The sequence below is a fragment of the Thermobia domestica genome, chromosome 8 (genome assembly GCF_964235325.1).
Source record: "Thermobia domestica chromosome 8, izTheDome1.hap1.1, whole genome shotgun sequence".
In the NCBI taxonomy this organism is placed as follows: Eukaryota; Metazoa; Arthropoda; class Insecta; order Zygentoma; family Lepismatidae; genus Thermobia; species Thermobia domestica.
The window spans coordinates 74,893,134-74,915,134 of record NC_137461.1 but is presented as its reverse complement, the minus strand read 5'-3'; the positions used below and the strand labels follow the sequence as shown (position 1 = coordinate 74,915,134).

General features: G+C 35.1%; 1 protein-coding gene across 1 annotated transcript; it reads right to left on the bottom strand.

Moving 5' to 3' along the window:
• Positions 1-13,556: 13,556 nt before the first annotated feature.
• Positions 13,557-14,186, bottom strand: LOC145692168 (protein FAM200C-like). Its single transcript, XM_081767466.1, has one exon. It carries the CDS (start codon positions 14,184-14,186, stop codon positions 13,557-13,559), a length of 630 nt encoding a protein of 209 aa, XP_081623592.1.
• Positions 14,187-22,001: the final 7,815 nt, after the last annotated feature.

Sequence of the window (22,001 nt, the reverse complement as noted above, 5' to 3'; positions counted from 1 at the left end):
AAATGTAATTAAAAAGTACACACAAGATTTAATTGTTGAACGAAAACCTGGCTCAGGTAGAAAACCGGGGATTAGCAAACCGAAGCTGGAGAAAAAGGTTACTGCATTGCTGCGTCAGAATCCGAATTTATCGGAAAGAGCAGTTCCTGGTGTGGTCAAAGCGTCCCAATCTACAATGCACAGAATTAAAGCAAGGAAAGGTTTACGATCTTTCAAAGTGCAAAAGGTACCTAACCGAAACGAAAAGCAACAACTGACGGCAAAATCCAGAGCAAGAAAACTTACCTTAAGGATGATCAGTACCTTACTCAATATGAATGTTGCATTATGGACGACGAAACCTATTGTGTCGCTGATTTCAGTCAAATTCCCGGAAAGGAGTACTACGTAGCACTGAAGAGGGGAGATGTGCAGGAGAAATTTAAACAACGGAAGGCATCAAAAAATATCCCAAAAAATATTTGATTTTGCAAGCTATTTGCTCATGCGATAAAAAAAAAAAAAAAAAAAAAAAAGCAAGGCGTTCATCACAACAGAGACAATTAAAGGCGAAATTTAAACGAAGGAGTGTTTACAAAAACGCTTGTATCCATTTGTAATGTCATACAGTAACTCTGTTTTCTTTTGGCCAGATCTTGCTACCTCTCACTACTCTAAAGCAGTCACTGATTGTTATAAAGAAAAGGGTATCGTCGCAGTTCGAAGAGAGGCAAATCCACCAAATTGCCCTGAACTTAGGCCAATTGAAAAATATTGGGCCCATAATAAAAGAACATTGAAAACATCAAAAGGGAAGGAAGCTCACTTGAAAACTTTTCGTCGCAAGTGGACTGCAGCTGCCAATCAAATAACAGAAGATGTGTGAACTCTTATGAAGCGGATTAAAAGTAATGTACAAGCATTTTTCCACAATTAGTTCTTTATGATATCTTTTGTGTGTTTATTTATTTTTTTTACTTTATAGTCAACTAAAATATTAAAACCACCTTTCTTCTTTTCATTTCTTTACCTACTTTTTCGTCAAAGTTACTGGCCAAGTTTTTTCTGGCTCATTCTTTATATGTAACAAACTAAGGGTCTACTGCGTTTCTCTAATTTTAGAATACATTTTGAACCTGCTACTCCGTTAGAGACACGTTTTGGTCAATTTGACAGGAACATTGGTCTTGGTTTTGCAGCTTTTGCAAGAGTCTTGCATCCAAGACCAAGAACAGGGATCCCGATGCAAGACCAAGACCAAGACCAAGACCAAGATCAAGACGATACCTGCAAGACAAAGATCAAGACCATGACTCTTGCGCAAGAAACTTGCACAAGTACCGGCACTACTTGATTTCTTTATATACTGTGAAAAAGAAGGAGATTTTCTTTTTGGCTTCAGTAACAATGCTGAAGGACTGAATGTGTTTCCAGTAGTTTATGCAATCCGTGTGAGTCTGCCCCTGTAGCTTATAGAAACAGTATGTCGTTTTCTGAATTGGTTGTTTGCGTTTTCTGTAGATATTACTCATTTACAAGCCACACAGTTATCATCTTGCACCATGTGAGATTTTCTGGTGGACAAACACTGTGTGCGTGGGTTTTCTCGGTATTTTTTCGTTTCCTCCTACTTTCTCCATTCCACTATTTCAGTCATTTCACATCATCACTGTCTCCCTTAGCCTTGATGCCTATTCGTGGGACGATAAACTAGATACTTCATTTCATTTGAAAGCATATTAGTGGTGTTCTTCTTCCAAAACTAAAGAGAAATGTAGTATTGAACATCGGTAATACCGTATATCATAGGTGCCGACTACATGGGTATGGCCTTGGCTCCGAGACTCAAGCATCCGTTGGAAATTTTCAATCTGTACTCTTAAAACTAATATCGAAATAACATTTTCATGACATTGAGAAAAACTTAGTACATGTGACCGCAAGTTTTATTTAATGGCCGAATGCTTATACATTGAATAATTGTTTATTAATATAACTTTTTGCCTCATTGGATATACGACACTTCGAGGCTGAACGATAATACATTACGCAACAACAATAAATTTATATTATAAAATTGAAAGTGACTATTTTTGTGACCCTAATCTCTTGAACCAGCCGATCGATCTCATTCAAATTTATAACATAGATGAGTTTTGGGCCTGGGAGTGTGTTTACGTTATTTCACTTTGAGGAGCAATGTAGGGTTGGAGGAGAAGAGGGAAATGTACAAAAATTAATATAAATAAAAATAAATATATAGATCCCTCCCTTAAAATATATATGTTAAAAAATAAAAATATACGTGCTGTCTTTGTGACCTCATCACTCTTGAACCAGCCAATCGATCTCAATCAAATTTTCAACATAGATGAAGTTCTGACTTGGGGTATTTTTTGTCAAGTCATTTCGACCTAAAACTTAGGGTAGGAGGTGGGAATGGAAAATGTACAAAAATAAATAAAATTTAATAACTCTTGAACCACCCGACCGAACTCGATTTCATTTTCAACATAGATGAGGATCAGACCTGAGGTGGTTTCTGTCATATCACCTTGGCGATGCACTTTAGGGGAAGGAGAATGAAATATATTTAAAAATGATCAAAAATGGAAGATATTAAAATCGAGTCTATAGTTTTAGGGGTCGCTGAGACAAACAGTGACTCTTCCTATGCTATTTAAATCCAAGTTCAGCCCGGTAGCTTGGCGGAGGGAAGAGAAGATATATAAAAACCATCGAAAATGACAAATAATATTGTCGAATCCATAGTTTTCCAGTTCGCTGAGTTTGCGACCAAATTCAGCCTCGTACACAATAATGAGCAAAAATGAGCAAATATTATTGTGGAATCTATAGTTTTCGACGTCGCTAAGGTGAACAGTGCTACTTCCGATCCCGTTTAAATGCCAATTCCTTGGGGGAATAACTAGATATATAAAATTACCAAAAATTACTATTATCAATGTCGAACTCATGGTTTTCGAGGTCATTAAGATGGGCAATGACACTTATGATGCCGTACCTCGCAACATGGGGGTGAAGGGTGATATATAAGTTTATTGAAAATGACCAATATTAGTGCCGAATTCTTAGTTTTGGGGGTCTCTGAAACGAAAAGTGACACTTCTGATGCCGTTTAAATTTAAATTCAGCTCCGCAACTTGGGGAGGGGAGGGAAATATACAAATAATCGAAAATGACAGATATCGGAGAGAGCTTTACTAATAGTAAAAAGTAACTGACTACCGAAATATATTATTATTACTTTTTTAGGTTTAACCCAACGAAGTGGGTAATTGATGCTAGTAATCCATATTCAGAAGTGAGACTTCAAATAACTTGGTGTTTGATGCCGTTATTTTGTATTTCCAATACAGGTCAAACGTATTTATATAGATTGAATTTTCACAAAACACATAGACAGTTGAATCGTTTTCAGTTTTTACTCAATTTATTCTAAAATCTTAAGATTATAATAATTATTATTTTAATTTTCTCTCTCTCTTTTTACTCAATATTGCTAAATATATCATCATTTCCGTAATAGATATTCTGCCACTCTTGGCAGGTTACTTGCTGCAACTGAGAAACTTCGACGTTGGGTGGTCCTCACGTAGTCTCTTCGTCTTAATGTAGCAATTTTCTGTTTTAATACCTTCCTTCAACTAGTCTCCTTCTTTCCCTCCCTCTCTTTCCTTCCACAATACCCTCCAGCACGTCCCTCATAATACAGTTCCTCCTCAGCCAATATCCTAACCAGTTCCTCTTCCTTCTCTTAACATATCTAAAATTCTTCTTTCTTCCCTACTGCTACATTTTTTAACACCTCATTCGTTGACCCCAGTGAAGTTAGCGACCAAAAGTTTAATAAATCGATATTCTTTTAGAGTTCTGAGTAGCACTCAAGGAGTTCTAGAGTTCTTGCTAGGTTAGACCAATAGTTCTGGGAAATTAAAAATTTTATAGCGATATTAAAGTTTCGGTGCTAACTTTACGCAACACCAAAAATCTTAAAATGTATGTATTTTTTAGAGTTCTAAGTAGCATTCAAAGAGTTCTAGAGTTCTTGCTAGGTTAGAATAATAGTTCTGGGTAAATAAAGATTTTATAGCGATTTTAAAGTTTCGCTGCTAACTTCACGGAAAACCAAAAATCTTAAAATCTCTATATATTTTTAGAGTTCTGAGTAGCACTCAAAGAGTTCTAGAGTTCTTGCTAGGTTAGAGATGTAGTTCTGGGTAAATTAAGATTTTATAGCGATTTTCGTATAATACATGGACTCAGGGGTCCTAGGTAACCTGAGTCATTCATCCCAGTCCTAGGTCATTGACCTTTGACCTATGACGTCACCAACATTTTTGCTGACTCGGCTGAATATAGAGGGGCCCCTACTACTACCAATCACACTTATTTTCTGTAAGTTGGCCACCTGTCTAAATTTGCCACTTTCCAACGGAAGCTATGGTGGCCAACATAGACAGGTTCCAATGTGTTTGAGCGCTAAGCAAGCGTCCTTTGTCACAATATCGCTTTCGTCCGAGATCAGCTACAAATAAGAACTACCTTTTCTTTCTCAACTGTGAACCCTCATGCACAACAGCGGCAGACAAAGCCTGTGCCCGGGCAGCTAGGCGTCCCCGGTTTATGAGTGACTGAAGATATTATTTTCTTTGTTAAAAAAATAAGTTTTTCTATTAACTCATTATACATCTACCATAGGCATCGTAGTGGCTGTCTTCCTGAGCTTTTACCATCTAAATCCGCCACTGATGCATATTTATAACTTACAAATACATTATGTTCAATATTTTTTTTAATTTAAAACTTGTAATATTTTAAAGGCGTTATCACATAATACCACCGATTCAATATACTTATCCCAGTAACACTTTTTAGTAAAATCTGAAGTTATGATGTAACATTGGAATTGTGAAGATTATCCCTCTCAAACTGGTTTGGAAATCTATGCTTTCTTGATTTAGTTCATAGTGTTACCTGGAAAGAGTTTATCTACAATCGTTTAAGGTTGTTTTATTTTATTCACTTCAAGTTACCGCATGTTTTCTCAAATTTTAACCCATACCAACGTCCTAGTGGAAGGATTGATAGACACCTGCAACTTATGTAAAGTTCAATCAACGGAATAGTACACTGTGAAACATTGTAAATTGCCATGTAATACAAAAATAACTGTGATATATTCACTTGGTTGCTTGTACGTCGCAGAACATAAAGTTTGTTAAGTTCAAACTTTAACTATACCAAAATATTAACAAGATAAGTCTTAATTGATCCCACTTAAAAGAATGTACCGTCACTGGAATTTCGTTACATTCTTTTAGTGTAACAAGAATAGTCAAATCGAAAAAAAAAAAACATTTCAGAGAGGCCAATTATGATACTAGTATATTGGGAAATGAATTTGCATTAGCCATGTTCTTAGACTTTATATATGAGACACAGAACCTTGGAACAACGGATACTCTGTTATAGGGTGATTGTACACTGATTCACACATGAAATATCGCTGTAGATATATAAGATGAAACTTAACGACATCTCAAAACTACATAGCTTGAGGTGACCCAGAACAATATACAAAGTCCTGCCATCCGCAGAAGTTACGTCGAATATCCCTTTCTGAGATTCGGATTTGTGCGTATTATGTTAAGACTCCCGAACCGCCGTGGAATGTTGCTCAGGGTGATAAGTGGTTCAGAGTTGATCAGCTAACTGTCTACATAATTTGTCGTTTCTAATTCCTTTTCTTTCAAGTGTTGCAGTTTTAATGGCTATGAGTTTATTAACGAAATTCTGGTGTGGTACAGTTAATTCACACATAAATTCCGTTCTTTTTGTTTGTTCTATTTCATTCTAAATAATTTTTTGTGTTTTAAGTTCATTCCGTTACACAAATTGCTTTTTTTTTAATAAAAAAAGATATCTCCTATTTCAGGGTACAATTATGTATCTCGCTATACTATCTGCCCATAGAGACAAAGAAACGTGGGTTAATCCAGATGAATTTAATCCAGACAGATTTCTGAAAGATGGGCAAATTGTTAACACAGAACATATTTTTCCATATGGAGGAGGTAAGATATTCTAGCATTGCACGAGTAAGACGTATTGCTATACAGATTTTTCAGAGTTATAAAGAGAGAATAAATGTAATTCATCCCCTAATGTTATTCTGTTTTCTTAATTCTGCTGCAAGAATTGAAAAATATTGATGTGCCTAAGTGCTCTGTAGAAAAGCAGATTAAATACAATATCTTAACGGGGCTATACACACCATTGAAAGTTGAGTAGGGCAGGATATCTAGTATATTTCCCGCTGTGATTCAGAAAATGTTATGGTAAACAGAACATTAAGAGTTGTAGATAGGTGTACAACGCATACACAAACTTTGGAACTATACTATCATTATACACTTTCTGTACTGTACTGTGGGGTCACAACCACAATTAATTGTCTCAATTATCAGTTCTTACTAAATGAACGTGGGGATAGCACTTCACATGGGAAGAGAGAAAGTACGTGGGGATCCGGGCAGTACAGTGCTTGAGTAATTAGTTGGGGATGAATGAAATAAAATGCATGTTTTATAATAGAAAATATCGCAAAGACGCAAAGGTTAGGGAAGGAAAGCATTTTACTGTACCTCAGCCATTTGGCTGTGATGAGCCTCTTTAAATATCGGGTGAAGCCTTATCTTCCAATGCGTTGAGTGTTTTCGTCTTGTATCGATCCCGGACCTACAAGTGTTTACTTGTGGGTGGTGAATAATACTCCTATATAAAGCTGTCTATAGTGTCAAGCAGGTTGTTCTTCATAAGGGATATTGATATATAATTTGCTTACTTGTACAAAACTACAACCTGGAGACACGCCAATGTATTGAAATTGTAAGAACATTTGAATGAAAAGAAGAATTTCAAATTCTTAGCATTGCAACTATGAATTAATAATGAACCGTAGCTAGAGCATGAAGCATAAGAATTTCGTGTAGTTGAATAGAAATCATCTATGTTGATGTTCGGATTTACACTATTACTGGGTATGTTATGGTTTTATCTCAAAACCGCATTTCATAGACTGTAGAACCACATTTAATGGAATACCAGGAGAATCAAGTAGATCTGAGAATTGTGCAGTAAATCAGAAATTTGAAGAAACAATTTCAAAGTTAATTTATCAGATAAGGAAAACTATTAGTATTGGTATTAGCATAATTGAAAGTAGCTATGAATATTTCGTGATTATTAACAGAAATCAATCTGATACCTAAAAGTTTACATGTTTAGTGTACAATACATGATTTAGAAACATAATTTATTCAAATAGAATACAAAAGAATTGCATAAGTTGTACCGAGTACCAAATATTATTACTGTTATCGAGTGTAGGAAGCTTAGATGGGCAGGTAATGTAGGCAGAATGGAAAAGGGTAACAAACTTTTGAACTCTTAAACTGGGAATCTTTTCGGAAAACGACAATTAGGCAGGTCTAGAAGAAGATGAGAGAACAATATTAAGCTGGACCTCGTAGTAATAGGAATACAAAGTACAAACTGGAACCAGTTGGCTAAGGATAGAAGTCGATTGAAAGCTTTTGTGATGCGGCTTCCAATCTCCGATTCCATAAGCCATAGAGTTAGTTAGTTAGTTAGTTAGAATGAAAGTTATAAATTGAATGTTATTGCAAGCGAAGAATATACTTTTATAGAGATTATGTAAAATTATATAGGAAATTCAGTACAATTGTAATGTATTAAAAATTGCAAGATCTACATTTGAACTGTACTAGATGAACCTGCGCTCCCTAAACAGTGCATTATTCACATATAAGCACGGAACTTGTCATTCATCACAACATCTGTCCATGGCACTTTAGAGACACAAGAGTCTTGATGAAAATCGGCAAGGGCTAGGAAAAAGGGAAGAGCTTACATCAGATTGCAGTTTCTCATTCATGTATGATTACTGCTTTCTTCCTTCTTGCAAGCAGTGTGTAATAAGCAAATATATTACATACACCATTAATTATAATGCCAGTGATATATTGTGTTCAATGGACGAAACACTCCAAACAATAAAGCTTTATCTCAGGCTGGAGAAATGGTTATTCTTCGTTTTATCATATAGACATGAAACGAACTCCCAGGAAGCAGGCCCGTAGCCAGTCCAAAAATTTAGGGGGCGGGCGGTAGAAATTAAGGGGGCCGGACCCAATCATATTATTCTTCATCACCATATTATAGTTCATTTGCAATATGCCTACTGTTAATATAATAGTAATATAGTTCTAATGCTAATATAGTTCATTTTCAAGCCTACCGTGAAACTTTTAGGGGACCAGCCAAAGTTTAGGGGGCCGGTCCCACTAGCCCTCCGTGGATGCGGGCATGCCGGGAAGTATACAACCCGTGTATATAGCTGTGTTGTGTTGGAATGTATAAGTAATACAATGATGATATAATGATGATGTGCTTATTTTTTTCAAAAGTTCAAAATAAAGAAATACTGGCCATGTTTTTTAAATGTTCAATTAGAACTGGACAATGTACAAAAATTTAGAATCTTCCAGAGAAAACGGCACGCTTCTAACACTTGTGGTTTTCGAGATCTCATTGTTGAAAGGACTTGAGACAAACTTATAATTTCTTTTATTAGGAGACAAAGATATAAACCTAGCATTAGAGGGGAATTATATTCCAAAAATATTAATTGAAGAATGCCCTCCATTCTCTCAGGATTTCTTATCTTAGTGTTAACAACATTATTAACCTAGAAGTTACTGCAAATATACATAATCAAGATGTGTTCAAGAAGTAACACACGTGTCCTTGTTTACATTTGATATTGATTTGTTATATAAGTATACGAGTACTCCGCAGATTTCATAAAGAACTCGTTTCAAGTTATAATATTATAGTGAGAATTTTAAAGTCAATTTCTGTATTTTGTTTTCAGGTCGAAGACGATGTTTGGGTGAAAAGGTAGCAAGAATGATCCTCTTTTTGTTTACAACAATGATGCTACAGAAATTTACCTTCCGCATTCCCCCAAATGAACCTCCACCATCAACAGAGTTTATAGAAGGATTTGCAATCAAGCCTAAACCGTTTCGTGTTGTAATTGAGAATAGAATAAAATGATATACCCACTGTTTACGTGAATATATTAAGCACCAATCTCCCGTAGTAATCAAAAAGGTATAAGATAAAATCCAACATTAACTCATGTTCTGGAAATTTCGGAAAGTTTTTGAACAATATTATTTTCATCTGAAGTACTACATTTCAAGAACATTTCAAAATTTCTAGGGGGAGAGGAATTATATATGGAATTCAGAATTTACATATAACAAACAATGTATAGTTTCACATAGTCGGGTGGAATAATTTTAATCAAATACGGAGACAGTTTCATTAAATATATTGGCAACACATAAAGGTATATGCAGGGTTAAAAGTAAGGGGAAACACGGGACGACGCCGTCCCCTCACCTCGAAAAGTATTTACGGTGTCCCCCAGTTCCTGATAAATCACAATGGGCAAAGATAGGCAGGGGGAACTGCGTGGCGTCATGCCGCTACCTACATTCCCCTCACCTTTTCAGATCCATTTTTATCCCTCGTCCCACGGTTCGGACCAATACGTTAAACTGTAGGTCAACATGTTCCATAGACATGGAACTGTGGGGGACGTTAAATTCAAATCAGTCTTAACAGATATATTACACAAATGTTTCCTACATTTTAGTTTTATTTTAATGAAGACGTTTCATTTCTTAACCGTCTCTCTTCGTTTCCTATAGATTGAGAAATATCCTTGCAGGGCATATCAAAATTCCCAACGACTTGGAGTTCTGCTTTTATTAGTTATAGTAGCCTCTATTCTTGGCATGAGTATATCAATATCGAACAAAATTTTGATATGATAAGGACGATATTGCCTGGAGTGGTGGATGCAACCGCTGCCCGGGGAGCCTATTTCCCCCCAGTTTTTTTTTATGAAAAACTAATTTAAGATATTTATATATTTTCGAAAGCTTATAATAAACTCATGATAGTCTCGGTTCTGGTTGCCAACCCCAGTTTTCATTTTCTAGATCCGATACTGACTGACAGGCATTGGCTAAGATGTTAATACCAAATTATTCTGAGACATAAGATTGGGTGCCAGTTAAAAGCGTTATAGCCATTCCAGCTTCTCCCTGAAACTAAGTTGTATTGGGTTGCATTTTTAATCTTTTAATTTATTGAGACTAGTGCGCTTCATTGTACGTCTTGTTCCTTACAGAGGAAAAACTATTATAGGCTTCCAAATTATGCAAAGTCAATACTCGAACTTGAAGAATTACATCTATTTCTTCACTCCGTTAAAATTCGAACCACTTCTATCTCAAAAACTATTAACGAGTCCTTAAGACACAGCGTAATCCCTTGTGCAGCCATTGAACCTGTTGGATACAAACTACAATTTTGGAAAGAATAGGATTGCATTCTGAAACGAGCTTCCCGAGAACAAACCAAACCTTGACTGCGTTTTGATGAAAGCTCTATAATATTTTTTCTTTATTTTCGTTCAGTCAGAAAGCATGCAATTTTCGGCATATGCTTACATGAACATATTTTCATATTTTGTTTTGCAGAATTGCTTGCGAAATTTATGGTAAGGTGTTTGCTTACACCCTATATATCATTTCACAGCTTTTCACTTTCTTGTTAAGACTTTATTTTGTAATCACTACAGCAACCGACATTATGTTTTATTTTTTTTTGTAATTATGCTTGTTTTTCCAAATTATGCTTTATTATGCTTTATTGTTAATTTCAGTCATTGTTTTATATTAATCGTGTATAATGTAAAATATTTACTATGCATTAAATATTCTAAATATATTGATCTATTTATTAATATTTTATGCAACCAGTTTCTTTCATATTTAATGTATAAACTAATTGTTTGCTGAGCAAAACTATATATTTTCATTAAAATTCAACACGTGTTACAGTTTCGCCAACTAACTTTTGGTTTCATCAGAGGTGTTGAATTTTAATGAATACATATAGTTTTACTGAGCTAATAATAAGTTTATATTTAATTATAACAAAGCGAAGCTTCTACTTATGGAAAATTTCATATTCAATGAAATTTCTACTTAACCCTAGACTACTAAGCCTCTTGAGAACCACGTAGATACTAAGCATTCGTAATTTTTACGACTGTCGTTTTTTTTTTCTTTTTTTAAGCCATATGTATGTGATATAATTGTTTAAAAGTATTATTGTTTATGACTAACTACATTATTACGTGAAATAATGTATATTTTTTATTTTGAAATCTTTCTATTTCTCTACCGTTGCGGTCATTTTTCACACGTATGCCAAAAATGCAGTTTCAGAAAACATTTAAAAAATATTTTAAGAAAATATTTTGACAAAATAATTACTCTATAATATACAGAAAGGATTAAAAAACATCGTGTTCTATGATATAAGGAAAAGTTATATATTTTTCTATTTTAGATGTAAACTTAAATATCGCATATGTTCAAAATGAAAAATGACATATATAAATGTTTCTGAAAAACATAACCGTCAGACCTAATAATTCTTCTGTAACAATGGAATATTGATTTAGTTTATACTGTGGACGGTTTAACACACTACGCCAAAGTGTTTAGTTTAGGTTGTTACTTTTCCTTATCACATTGGACTCAACATATTGCTTTATACCCCATACAATTAGGCAGTCGGTAGTGGTTACTGTAAGTGGTTGTCATCCCCCTTTTAGATGTTGGGCAGTAAAAGCATGTTTTCGTTGCTCCAAGAGGCTATCGTCTTTCAGTGATGATACAGGCCCGTATCCAGAGGGTGTAGGGGGTCCGCTCCACTTAAATTATCACGATAGGCTTCCAGCCCCCCTTAACTTGTACAGAGCCCCCCTACATTTTTTAGGCTGACTACCGACCTGAGTTAATAGGAACTTGCAGGAAATCTGATATTGACACTCGAAGATTGCGCTGCAAATGTGCTTACTCATTCGACAATGCATGTGAGGAGAAACCAGCTGGTCGCAAAGCTGGAGATTAAATTTTCTCCTAATATTTTTCACTCTCGTCTTCCAGCAACAACTTGCTCATAGCATCCGGGTCTAGTGGTCTATTATGGGCCATTTTTAGAAAATGACAGTAAAGTTGTGGAAATCAGATAAAATACTGTGCCGAATGTAGTTTGAAAAATGTACGATACACTATGAAAAACAAACGTTAGTACTAAGCATTCGTATTTTTACGACTAAGAATTTACTATGAAACGTCATCCACTATACCCAGAACGAAATGAACTACAGGACTGCTCGCCCGCGACTCAGTGTTGTCAGATTCAGAATAACAGACTTCCCGCTCAAAGCCCTGAAATTTCTCGATCGCTTGCAAAATTTCCCGCCAAGAAAAATAAGTTTCCAATATGTTAAAAATCAAAAAGTGAAAGTGTACTCACCAAGAATTGACGAAATTCCATCTTCTTCGTACGAAATTTACTATACAAAATCACTACCATCACTATACATAGTCAAACAGTATCTATATGCAGTTATTATACGCAATGGATTCACAAATATACACACAGGGACACACGCAATTAAACTTTACAAAATATATTTAAAAAATGTTATTGCAGTACAAATATACACTATGCAAAAAGACGCGTTTCCATTTGAAATGTAACACTGTATCCCTATATTTGACTGTCTGATGATGAAGTAGGTTTGTCGTTATTTTCCACATAAAGTGCAGATGCTGTGTGGTGGGAAATATAACTTGGAGTTGCTCGGAAAGTTGTGCAGTCTATGTTATTTGCCTGGAAGCTCGACCGGACAACAGCAATAGCGTTAACACAGTCAGACCCAATCCTATTTCTTTTCTTGGTTTTTACATCGGTCACAATGGAAAAAGTTCTTTCAGCCTCTTCAGCCCCTTCAGCCAAATTTTTTCAAATTTTTTAATTTCCCCAATGGAATGCCACATTTCATCAATATTTAATTCTGCCTTTTTTTCGTCAGAATCAAGGGCCAACGGTAAATTTCTCCATTCAGCGGCCACTGCTTCAGCATTCAGAACAGTAAAAAAATTAGAAGGTAAAACCGAAATTTCCTTTAAACTTTTCCTGTTTAGAGTAAATGCAATGGAAGGATCGAGAAATCTCATTTCTTTGAAAATCTGATCTTTAAGAGGAAATCTAATTTGAATTTCCATTGCAGCGCAGATATAAAAATCGAGACATTTTAGTTTAAAACTGTTAATATCATTTTCCGGCAAATTCAAGTTTGGAGATGTTTCGTGCAATCCAGCTCTAAGTATATTTCTTGCAGAGGCAAAAAGTTGGAGGGATTAAACATTTATATTTTCACTTTCAAGTAGCTCTGCCTTTATGAAATTTTGACAAAACTGCTTAAATAGTTTATTACATTCAACCCACAAAGTATGAGTGTTAACACTGTTGGATTGAAAAAATGCATTAAAGGAATTTAAATATTTTAATGCGTTTTTAAGGAAGAGAAACTAAGCTTTTGTATACGGGTTATTTAAATCATTAAGAATGGTCTCCGTACTTCGAAGGTTCTCTTCCAGAACTGCCACCTGAAAAAATGCTATAAGCACATCCCAGTTTTGGAGTACTCGCTCAATGCATTGATGCATTGAAAGCCACCTAGTTAATGATGGTTTTAAGATTTTCTTTCTCTCCTGCAAGAAGAACTCTTGTATTTCCATAAACTGCGCTGAGCGTTTGGCACTTGAAGACATATATGTTGATATAGAACGCAAAAGTTCTTCAGGACCACGAGGCAGTTTCTCACACGCTTTACTTGCTGCGAAATGTGCTGAATGGCAAATACACTTTAATAGAACACAATATGGAACTCGATCACGGAGCCTGGACATAAATGAATTATTTTTCCCCACCATAACTGATGCCCCATCACTTGCCACTCCCACATTTTTTACGGAAATTTCATGTCTGTTAAGACACTGCATAAAAGATCCGAAAAGTGATTGTGCAGAAGAGTTTCTTGCATCCAGCTTTATAAGTTCTAAAAGTTGTGTTCTAATGCGGCCTGTTATTGGAGAAACATATCTGACCACGCAGCAAAGATGCTTGTCATTTGAAATGTCGGTGCTTTCGTCAACCATAATCGAAAAGAAAGATTGCCGGAATTGTTGTATAGTTTCTTCTGTCTCCACTTTGCACAATATATTTTTTACTATACTGACGCATTTATTTCTTTTTAATTTAATGTCTCTTGCTACTTTAGAATCAGAAAAAACTCTTTGCAATAGCGGAAGAAGATGGCCCACGGCTTGAAACGGGATGTTGTGTTCAGCAAAAAATGCACTTATTTCAATTTCACTAGCCTTCACGCGAATTTTATGCTCTTGGTCTTCACTTGTTCCTTGTCACGTAAACGCTGCAGCAATAGATGGTGTATGCTGCAATTGCTTAACATTAGTTAGATGTTTGGTCCCTTTTGCGTGTTTTTGAAGTTCACTTTTGCCACACACGATCTCAACGTTGCATGCTCTACACCTAGCTTTAGCATTTGTTCCCGGCACAGACTGCAACCACCCCTTAAACTCTGGATTCGAAAGCCAATCCTCATTAATTTTTTTAGATTTGTCTCGTTTCTATACACCGCAATCACTCATCTTGATTACTCTCTCTCTCTCTCTCTCTCTCTCTCTCTCTCTCTCTCTCTCTCTCTCTCTCTCTCTCTATATATATATATATATATATATATATATATATATATATATATATATATATATATATATATATATTTAGAAAAAAAGTTATCACAAGATCCACCTAGCCAAACACATGACACTTCCTGACACTGGAACACCGAACAACGAACTAACTAGTTTTTGATTGCCTTTCTTGCAGAAAAAATGACAATATATTGTGACCTGGTGGACAGATTTTACTAGTGTTTTCAGTTTTATTGCACTTCTACCGCGAGGCCTCAATTAGGAGTCCGGAGAGGACCGAGGAATTTAAGCAAGGGATGGTTCGCAGATGTCGAATGTCAAGTATAAGATTGGAAAGCAAGTTCAGTGACCTTCTACCTTCAGCAAGGAAACTCAATTTAGAAAGCATAAAAACTTTCAGCATTTCTTACTATCTGAAATATTCATATTAATGAATACAACAGAAACTGACTCATAAAACATATATTATACTACCCTAGCATAATAATAATAATAATAATAATAATAATAATAATAATAATAATAATAATAATAATCCGTGCATCCCTAACAGGCACTTTTTCGTTTCAGTGGGTTGTAACAAAGCCCGTAGTCAGCCACAAAAGCTTGGTTGACCATAAGTAAATTCAGAGGCACGTAAATTAAAATTGGGTGCCAAACATATCTTTTCTCTATAGTAATCATACTGATGTGCTTCCTCTTAGCCGGGTGGTTAGCGCGTGCCTATGGTGCGCGTAGGTTCGGGTTCGATTCTCGGCTACTGAAAAATTTCAATGTTCACGCATCATCGTGAAGGCAATTGGGATGCTGCAGGGCCGGATTAAGGTTGGACTTAGGGGGCTATAGCCCCGGACCTCAAGGTGGACAGAGGCCTCTACACTGATCAAAATCCCAACTGGCTATCTAAAAAGAATTATGAAGATACAATCATCATAAAATAAAATATGAGCAACAAGAAAATTTTTTATTGAATGAAGTATATTGGGCTTTTTGGATCAAGGCTCACATTTTTTTTGAACTTCCCCTAAATCAAGTTTTCGTATTTTTTTACGGAATAAGCACAGCATACTGAGTTAAGTGGTAGTTTTGGTTTGGTTATACTGTACGTAGTTCTCCAGATATAAGGCTTACAAGAAAATTTTTGACTGAAATATATTGGATTTCCTTTGATCCACAAATATGAAATATATTCCCTTAACTTTCTTACCATACATTCATAGAAATGTATTAGGTGAAGTTAGCAGGGGGCACATAATTTTTCTAGCCCCGGGCCTCCAAATGCGTTAATCCAGCCCTAGGAAGCTGTCTGAATTAACGCCTAAATTAAGAGGTAGCAGACCATGTAATCCTTAATGAGCTGACCACGTAACCACCAATTTGAATGTAATCCTACTAGCAAATCTTGGTCCCAAGGGACTGTTGCGGCGGTTTTTTTTTTTTTTTTAATAAGCAGAGTGATATTTTATATCGATTAGAGGGTAAAGATAATTTTGGGGCCCCATGATCTTGCCGTAGCTGCGGGTATGGGTGTAAAGTGGTCGAATGACTCCCTTCACCGCCATATCCTTGACCAGAGTACGTTACATATCGATTCATGTAACTCCTCAATTGGACTCACGAATACCGTAAATTTTGAGCTCCCAGCGGGACTCGAACCCGGAACCCCTCGCACCGAAAGCACGATAAGTAGCAATTCGGCTACAAAGGAGATTCATAGTTGTTTTATTAAACATCTTGATTTATTAGCTACAATAGAAGGTGTTAGGGCACTAAAAATGTAGGCACAGGTATGCTCAAACAATATGGACAGAAGTTCCTTTTGGTTTCCCACAGTCTTATACTGAAATGATATCTTAAATAAAGACAGAAACCATTACTTCTGAAGACAAAATAGCGACCATCTAAGTAATATCCCTTCAGTTGTCGTCTGATTGTTTCCTGAAAAGCTTTAAAAGTAATGTTTCTCTTTATTCTTAATTTTAATACAAATTTCTCAAAAACTTTGGACAGATCATTCAAAATATAGACAAAAACGAGAAGTTCAGCGTATAGGCTATACCTGTAGATTATACAAAAGCAACAAATCAAAACCATTATTCAGCTGGCACAGGAAACTTTTTTTTTTTTTTTTTTGTACGGGTTGGTCAGAAACGACAGAAATGTCAACTGCTATACCTGGACTAGAATCCAGATCCTCAATAGCGCGATCGAGAGCATGCATTTTTCTTTTCTTTCTTTCTTTCTTTCTTTCTTTATATATATATATATATATATATATATATATATATATATATATATATATATATATATATATATATATATATATATATATATATATTTGTGTTTGTAGTTACATGACTTTATTGTCATATAATAAGTGAATTATCACTTAGTGCATAAAGTTTTTTTTTATTAACATAAAACAAAATGAACAATTAAAATAATATTTTTCAGTGCGAATAGTCAAAGCATCCAGAAATAAGAATAACCTGAGGCCAAGGTTGTGTGAACTGAAAAATAAACTTTCCCATAACAAGCTATAGCGTAACACCTAGCTGACCTCGATAGGTGCATTGGTGATCTCACAATTGTTTGCAGGAAAAGTTAAAAACACAATATCTGGTGATGTTCTGGTGGACAAATACACGGATTTTCCAAAACTGAACGGAAAAACAAAAATAACCTTTATATTTGTATACATAATAATATTTATAAGGAAACTATTTTTTGACTGGTCTAAGATTCAAAAATATAGTGCCAACTAGTTGTAACAAACAAGAACATTTACAAGTATAAAAAGACAAATTTTATAAACCAAGTATGCATTCTTTTGGAATCATTCATTCGAAATACACCATTTCGGATTCACTTCGTTCCGTTCAGAGCTTCGACATGAAGTTTTTGAGTAGCTGTCGTTAGGACATTAAGTATAAACTCAAAAAGAAAGTATAACTAAAGTATGGTATAATATAACAAGTCAAAATTATTTATTAGCAATTTACATGTTTTTGTAGTTATTGTATGCTTCTTTTTTTAGTACCGTAATATATTTGTGCATTTGACTTATGTGTAATTATTTCTTTTATTCTGAATATTAATTAATTACATTGTGCAATCTTATTATTTTTATTCAATCTCTTTTATTTTACTATCTGTCACATCTGAATGAAATGTCATGAATCATTTGGATAATGGTCTCCATGTGACAGGCAATACACTATAACTATAATCCCACTATACTACCCGTTCCATTATTGTGGTATACTTTACCCATTACAACGTTAAGAATCAATTTCATTTATTTTTTTATACATATATATGTTATGGCTCCCCGGCGGGGAATCGAACCCCGGTCTCCGCAAGATATATCAGGGCTTTAAAATAAAATGAGTGGCCCCATTTAAAATACAATTTATTATTACTGACTTGTACAGAATAAAATTTTTGAATTGTATGTATAGAAGAAAACAAAATTTTTAAATTTGCAAGTACAGCATAGTGGGTTGCGTGCCACTCAGGAGACTTACACCCACAATGATAAATGACTCATTACATGCCAGATGGCAGAGTTTTTGCTGAATCTCCTCTCCAAAGTGGAAAGGAATATTGTTGTAAAGAAAGGATACTTACAAGGCACAAATCCCAAACTCCATGGCTGCTTCTTGAAGTTCTGACCCAAACTGTACGGAACGAAGGATGGATCAATTTTTTCTTCCTCTTCTGCCTCTTGCCCGTGCTTTTTATATTATTGAATCTCGTGACGTATGATGGTGAAAAATCCAAAAATTGTTTTCAGTAAGTATTTTTGTTCTTATTTTACTCTAGGAAAGTCCATCACGTCACGAGGTGTTTGTTTTGGAAAAAGCAACGGGCCGAGAAGCTTATGTAAAGGTCACCTGGCTGTTGTTGTCTTCGATGAGAAAGTTTGTTTCCCTATTCACACAACCTTGACCATGTTGTCACTTTCTAATTACTGTGTACGAAATTGTACACTAAAATATAATTCCAATTTAAAAAAAAAAACCTTATGCATTTCCAGGTGCCGAGTATTATATGACAATCCCCCTCTGGGGTTTATTGAGCGGCTACTGAAAATGTCCGCATTAGAAAAAAAAATTATAATAAAAAAACCTTTATGCATGGAGTGTGGAACGCCAGTTTAACAGCCATTGTGGGTATAAGTATATTGTGACTTACAAAACAAGAAAAAAAAATATTGTTAAAAGAAAAAAACTGTAGTACTTGGAAGAGTGCAATCCACTGCTGCACCACATACAACATCTTCCCGTCAGTGCTTCGCCAAGATTCAACGCACCGACTCTCAGTGCATAAAGTTTCTTTTAATTATTAATGCGGACGTTATCAGTAGCCGCTCATTAATTCCCAGAGGGGGATTGTCATATAATAAGTGAATTATCACTTAGTGCATAAAGTTTTTTTTATTAAAATAAAACAAAGTGAACAATTAAAATAATATTTTTCAGTGCGAATAGTCAAAGCATCCAGAAATAAGAATAACCTGAGGCCAAGGTTGTGTGAACTGAAAAATAAACTTTCCCATAACAAGCTATAGCGTAACACCTAGCTGACCTCGATAGGTGCATCGGTGATCTCACAATTGTTTGCAGGAAAAGTTAAAAACACAATATCTGGTGATGTTCTGGTGGACAAATACACGGATTTTCCAAAACTGAACGGAAAAACAAAAATAACCTTTATATTTGTATACATAATAATATTTATAAGGAAACTATTTTTTGACTGGTCTAAGATTCAAAAATATAGTGCCAACTAGTTGTAACAAACAAGAACATTTACAAGTATAAAAAGACAAATTTTATAAACCAAGTATGCATTCTTTTGGAATCATTCATTCGAAATACACCATTTCGGATTCACTTCGTTCCGTTCAGAGCTTCGACATGAAGTCTCTGAGTAGCTGTCGTCAGGACATTAAGTATAAACTCAAAAAGAAAGTATAACTAAAGTACGGTATAATATAACAAGTCAAAATTATTTATTAGCAATTTACATGTTTTTGTAGTTATTGTATGCTTCTTTTTTTAGTACCGTAATATATTTGTGCATTTGACTTATGTGTAATTATTTCTTTTATTCTGAATATTAATTAATTACATTGTGCAATCTTATTATTTTTATTCAATCTCTTTTATTTTACTATCTGTCACATCTGAATGAAATGTCATGAATCATTTGGATAATGGTCTCCATGTGACAGGCAATACACTATAACTATAATCCCACTATACTACCCGTTCCATTATTGTGGTATACTTTACCCATTACAACGTTAAGAATCAATTTCATTTATTTTTTTATACATATATATGTTATTATCAACGCTCTGTCTGTGGTTAAAAGTATAAACAAAGCATTCGTCACGTAAGTAAATGTTAGTGTGGAATCGGTTTTCCCTACTGCCCTCCTTCAGTTTCTAATTTTCATTTCAAATTAAAATCAAATAACTATGAACAATTAATCAGAAGTTTATCTCTTCCTGCGGGAGGAGAAATCTATTATAGGGTCATCCTTATATTTTCTATCTGTAGGTTATTTGGTATAGAGAGAAACATACATTTTTTGTGTCTGTGTGTGTCCTGCTTCCAAGCATTATTTCCTTTCCTCCTTCCCCTTACAGATATAGTAAGCAAAGGGCCATAAACCATCCGTCCCTTCTTTCTCCTCCTAGAAAATGGATATTGGCGCGATGAACAATCAGTTCCATTTGGTTCGGTTTATAAACATCTCTTGCTCTTCTGGTTCTTTTGACCTTCAAAGACGTTTCCATCTACAAAAACATGAAGACAAGGAGTGAGAAAGAGATGACATCAAAAGGAAGAAAAGTTGACAGAATTTCCCGTTTTCAACCAGAATTTCCCGCATTCCCGCCAACGCTACGAATTTCCCGCTATCTGACAACACTGCCGCGACTGGCTTACTGGTCTGGTGAGAGAACCTGTCATGGGAGAGGAAGGGGTAGGGTTTGCTTTCTATGCCAGTTTTACCAACTCCATTCGTAAAAATTACGAAGGCTTAGTATTGCATGGTTAATGCATTGTAAAGGGATATGCATTACCAGGGGCGGACTGGCAACCCTAGGGCCTACCCTGCTAAACTGAAATGAGGGCCCACTGTATAAAAATGTAAAAAAAAAGTACTTGGCATTCTTCATAAGTATTAATTTTAAAAGTCTATCTTCGAACCCATAAATAGTATCCCATATATTCATACAAAAGCAAAACATTAATTACAAAAAATCTGAAGTAGGAACATTTTAATAGTATCTCATACAGTGTGTAATTGGCATTATCATTTTTTTTATTGTAAACACACACAATACCGGAATTGGTGCTTTCAGTTATTTATATAGTGCTATTGTTTTTTTTATGAAATGAATTTAAACCATTTATTTAAACAATTGAGTGTCATGTTTTAGAAAACCCAAAATATATGCATGTGCAATAAGTAAAAACTAATCTCAAGTCAACTTTGAAACACTAAATAATTAAAGCACTGACAGAAATAATGTTTCTTTCCTCATAAATAAGTTCTAATATAAAATTGGTTGAAATTTTCTACTGAATTGCATACTGTAACCTAATATAATGTAATATTAATATGAATGCCAGAAATGTATCCTAATATTAATATATTCATTATGCCCCAGTTACACTCACAATTTAAGTAATCAATTTCTTAAGTAACCAAACCTGCAACCACCCTACTTAACGAAGATCCGTATTTTGTCATAGCTGATCTGGGGCTCCGCTCCTCCTTGATACGTAAATTATACCACTTACTTCAGTCGAGAGTCTGCTCGCGAAGTTGCTGCAATCTCTCTCTGTACCTGTCTTTCTGCCGAGAAGAAAATGTTGAAACCCACACACACAAACTCGTCTAAATATTGCTGTATAATCTCAAGGAAGTACGTCTCGCTCTTAGCAGACAACTCCCCCCCCCCCAACAAGCGTGTCACTGTTGGAAACTTGAAAAAGCTGTAACTTTGTGGCCTCAGTGCAACACAAAGAATGCGATTGGAGATAAATTTGCGATAGATTTCGAAACGCAAGATTTTTCTTGACATAAGTAAGTCATAATATCATATCTTCATGTCGCTGAAAGATTAGATATCGTCTATCGTCTAGTGTAATCCCCCCATTCCTCGGCTGGCCCCAAATTCTCTTTTCATATGAATACCTACTTTGCACATCACAAATA

What these genes read in the sequence shown, in the direction of transcription:
- LOC145692168 (XM_081767466.1), bottom strand. Translation starts at nt 14,186, where the DNA reads ATGGTTGACGAAAGCACCGACATTTCAAATGACAAGCATCTTTGCTGC.